This window comes from Buceros rhinoceros, unplaced genomic scaffold, assembly GCF_000710305.1.
Source record: "Buceros rhinoceros silvestris isolate BGI_N320 unplaced genomic scaffold, ASM71030v1 scaffold41589, whole genome shotgun sequence".
NCBI classification, from domain to species: Eukaryota; Metazoa; Chordata; class Aves; order Bucerotiformes; family Bucerotidae; genus Buceros; species Buceros rhinoceros.
The window spans coordinates 11,878-16,221 of NW_010430538.1; the positions used below are offsets into that span (position 1 = coordinate 11,878).

General features: G+C 43.0%; 1 protein-coding gene across 1 annotated transcript in view; it reads right to left on the bottom strand.

Annotated features, from left to right (window-relative positions):
• LOC104499551 (general transcription factor II-I-like) overlaps nt 1–3,086 on the bottom strand; it is a gene marked incomplete at its 5' end in the record, with an annotated part of 10,869 nt that extends 7,783 nt beyond the window's left edge. The window contains one exon of the mRNA XM_010143072.1: nt 2,948–3,086. Within this exon, the coding sequence (XP_010141374.1) occupies nt 2,948–3,086 (139 nt within the window). The remainder of the gene's footprint in view (nt 1–2,947) is intronic.
• Nucleotides 3,087–4,344: the final 1,258 nt, after the last annotated feature.

A 4,344-nucleotide genomic window follows, 5' to 3' on the forward strand; every position in this document is an offset into this window, starting at 1 on the left:
CGGATGCCTGCCTAGATCACTGACCTTGAAAAGAACAGACTGTTAAGAACTATGGTTATCTAAGTCCTCTCTTCTTCATTTTTTTTCCCTTTTTCTCGGTTTGTGCATATGTATAGTAGCATATAGATGTGTGGTTTTATTGTTTATTAAAATATTGTTTCAGTTTCCCGGACGCAGACCGAGGTGTGAATTTTCTTTTTTTCCCTTTAAACCCCTTCCGTCTCTAGCAAGGCAGAAGGGATTGTTAGGGAATTCGAGGAGTTATTACCTTGGTCCCTCGACCCTTAACACATCCTTATAAACTGGATATACTATAAAATGAATAGGCTACTCTGAGGTAAAAAAAAAGCCCTCTTACAACACTTTTTATGATCAAAAATGCATGGCTAGCAGAAGAGAAAAGGAAGAGTATAGCAGGCCACGAGGTAAAGCTAAAAGACAGGAGAATTATTTCCACGTTATTCACGAAGATCTAGGCTATTAATGCAGAGTTCAGCTAATGAACACATATTCCTATGTGAGAAATGTGCAGCACGGGACAGCTCAAAAACTACATGATTTGCATTTCAAAATGTTAGGCAGAAGGGGACTGTAAGCTGAACCACTGAAGTGAGATCAAATGGAGACAGCAATGGCAAAAAACCCCAGCTCCTATAGTAAGCAAGAGAGGGATGATTGCTTCGGATTTTATTTTTATTGCCTGTAACTGCAACTGTTTGGCAAGCGTGAGGAATGCTATCTTTAAACTGATTCCTAAGCACTTGAGTTATTAGGAATAAACAAGCCTTTAAGGGTAGATAGATGCTTTAACTCGTAGCTACATTCTGCAAATACAAAATACAAAGGGATTGAAATTTAAATCAAAAAAGCTCTTGGGGATTCCAAGAACGAACACAGCTCAGTTTATCAAGCAGTTAGAACCGCAACCAAAAAAAACTCCACCCAAAACTAGGGGTAGGACAGAAACAGATGCAAAATACGAACTAGTTAGTGTTTCCAGTAAACAGAGTATGATGTGAATACTTTAAGAGACTGGGAAAGCAGAAGCCCAGAGTGCTGAAGGAGCAGTGTCCTGGCTTTCCAGCAGGAACATCTGAGGCTTCATGCTTTTTAGTAAACAAACAAAGATATCAATCCCATGAGCTTTAGCAATCAGGGACTCCAGACAGCTTTGTAGTATCCTAGGGAGATGGGGACCCCCAAAACCAATCCACAGTGTGAAGGTGTCACAGTCAGGTAGAGGCCTGGGTGCAGAAAACTATCTTGTACAGCGAGCTGCAGAACAGGAAGAGAGATGCACAAGAGAAAGCCAGCAGCTACCATGCCCACAACTCTCCCAAGCAAAAAGGATTATGAAACTGTTCCCTAATTAATCCCAGGCAGAGCCAGCCAGGTTAGCATTGAGACATCACTGAACAGGCATGATGCAACCTGGCTCCCGTAATGTAAAATGGACTAGGGATCACTCACACAATCCCTTCCATCAGCAGCCATGCAAAGTCTTAACTCCCAAGTGGCAAACGTGGTAGGACTAAATACATCATGATTGCCAGCACAATTAGTCTGGGAAATGGTGACAGGCTATAGTTGATGTGGCCAGGAGCAGCCAGATATCATCAACAAGCAGCCAGGTATCTCTTCTGGTCTTGCAGTTTGGAGAAGTGTAGTTATTCCAAGTCATCTGCTGCAGAAAGGGAGGGAAAAACTAAAAAACACAACCAAGAGCTGTGGCTGACTAAGTTCCATTAAAAGTGACTGGGAAGAGCTTGTTCCAGCAGATACTCAAACAGAATAAATATTTAGCAGAGGTTGTTTTAAAGAGGCCGCTCCCAAATAGCTGGAGGGAAATCTGGCACGAAAAAAAGAGATTGAGAGTTACAGAGGTGTAAAACAGCCCTGGCTTGGCAACAGGAAAGCATCCTGACAGTCGCAGCTTTAAGAAACAACTGCGCCAACATCCTTTCTTCCTGCCACCCGTTCTGTACAGTGTACCCATTTTGAGCACATGGGAAGACCCAAGATAAATCAGGAATGATAGATACAGCCCCCATTTGCATTTAAAAATAGGTAACAGATGAGTGATGGCATAGATGCAACTCCACGGGTGTTTTGCCAGAATTAATCCTCTGCCTGGCTCTTAGTGTTTTTCTTTCATTTTCTACTTATGTCTATGATTTAATGACTATTTCTTCCAAAATATTCTGTAGCTTCAGGGGCAGGAAAAGAAATCCCAGCTGTCCACAGAATAGTTTAGGGCCAAAGACTGTGGGAAACCAGTTTCCACACTAGCACATCATCATCAAGAACTGGTATTTTGAAACTAGCTGCACCAGCATCAAGGAATTAGCCTCTGAGCAACATAAAAAGATGTCAGCGAGTTACAGAATAATATTTCCACTATAACACTGCAGCACATAATCAGAGACAAAGATGATGATGAAGATCGTTCTTTAGATATTATAACAAGGGCAAACAAACACGATCAATGGCAGTTAGACCTGCTAATACCCTCTGTTATTAGAGTAATACCGAAAAGGCATTAAACAGCTTCCACACAGGTCAGGGGTTCACTCTGCACAATTTCAAGTCTGAGACACTCCACTTTAGAGATTAAAAGCTCAACAACCCATTTAGATTCTGCTTCTGAATTACTGCAGGCATCACAAGATATACAGAATATAGTCAGAGGTAATCACAACAGTAAGGAAGAAGCAAATCAACTGTATTAATACTTCATCTGCATCATTACTGGAAGGTGCAAATAAAGTACCATAGAAGGACCATGTCCCTCTAGCAGTACAGTACACACAGCGACCGCAAGCTGCAGTGGCAGGGGCTACCTCAGCAGATTTAATCAAAGACGTTTTTAAGCACAAGTCTAAAATGAACCCAAAGTTATTAGTATTACACAGCTTGTAAAATACAAAAATAAAATATTGAAACTTACAGTATTTAACAAAATCCTTCTGCAACTCTTTCCTAGAGTTGACAAAGGCTCTTCCTCTCTCAGTTCCGACTACAAACACATCAGTTTCATATACAGCAATACAGATAATTTCTGCCTTAGACTTGGCAAGTTCTTTGCACTAAAAAAAAAGAAAAACAAAGAGCTTTTAATAGCATAGTTAGAAGAGTACAGTTAATAGAAACGTATGTGGTATCATGTAAACCAGTTACAACCTCTGCTGCCAGGATGCACCCTTCAGAAGGTGCTGTGAGTAGCACAACGTCAGCCATTAGCAAAGGACAGTTTATACATCTGGAGGGCTTCTCAAAAGCATTAGAGAAATTAAGGCCTTGTCTAGACTCAGAGACTGTACTGTTTTTAATTAAAGTTATTCATGACATCAGTCCACATGGCGTTGTCACTTCCCTGTTAGAGGATGATATTGAGCGTCCTACTCCTACAGAGCGTACAGGGGTGGTGTTCACTCACAGCACGCTGGTCACACATGGTGTTCTGTTCAGAAAGGTGTAGGTGCAGGCAGGGAGGGAGGCTGCCTGCAGTCTGCCCTGTCCTGCCGGCTGTGCTCAGGCAAATTCCTCCTGAGCAGCAGGACTGTGCCTTCCCTGTGAGCACCTATGTGTAATCTGCTGGGAGAAATTTTTAGCGAAGTAGTAAGGCAGGAAGCCTGGGGCGCAAGGAGAGAGCAAAGATCATAAGAAAATTATTGAGATCATTAAGAAATGAACACAAAAAACCTGTTTCTCCCAGGAACTCAGATCAGAGTTTGCTGCACCCTGTAGACACCAACAACCGCAGTATGAGAGGAAAAAGTGACAAAGCCTTTAGGAGCTGAACACAGCCACCGGGAAAGAAGACTTGCAATCAGTTATCTTATATATAATCATCCCATTCAAAGTTTCATTGCAAAAAAGAATTTTTTTTGTTCTTGCTTATAATTTGTCCTGGGTTCAACATGGAGGAACCGGATGCTCTCATGCTGTCTGGCTTTCTTCTTCCCAGAGAGCTGTGGTTCTCCCAAGCTTCCGGGAAGGAGAACACGCCTCCTTGAATGAAGTCATAAAAGGGGGCGTGCCGAGAAGACTCGACGCCATTTTGCCATCTTGCTTTCCCCCTCTCTGCTCTATCTGCCCTCCTCTCTATCTTGTCCAGGCTGCGGCTCTCCCAGATATGCCGCGTAGGACTCCTGAATCTCACGCCCCCGGGCTGGAAACCTTTATCAAGGAGAGATAGACACGTCCAGGACCTGCTCGTTCCCTGAAGCAGTAAAAAACTCCTTCTGCAAAACGGGTAGGACCTTCTCCGTTTTCTGCCGATTCCCGGCAGGAGTGGTCTAATGAACTGTCTTGCCCTGATGGATGGACCCAGCGGTACCCCTT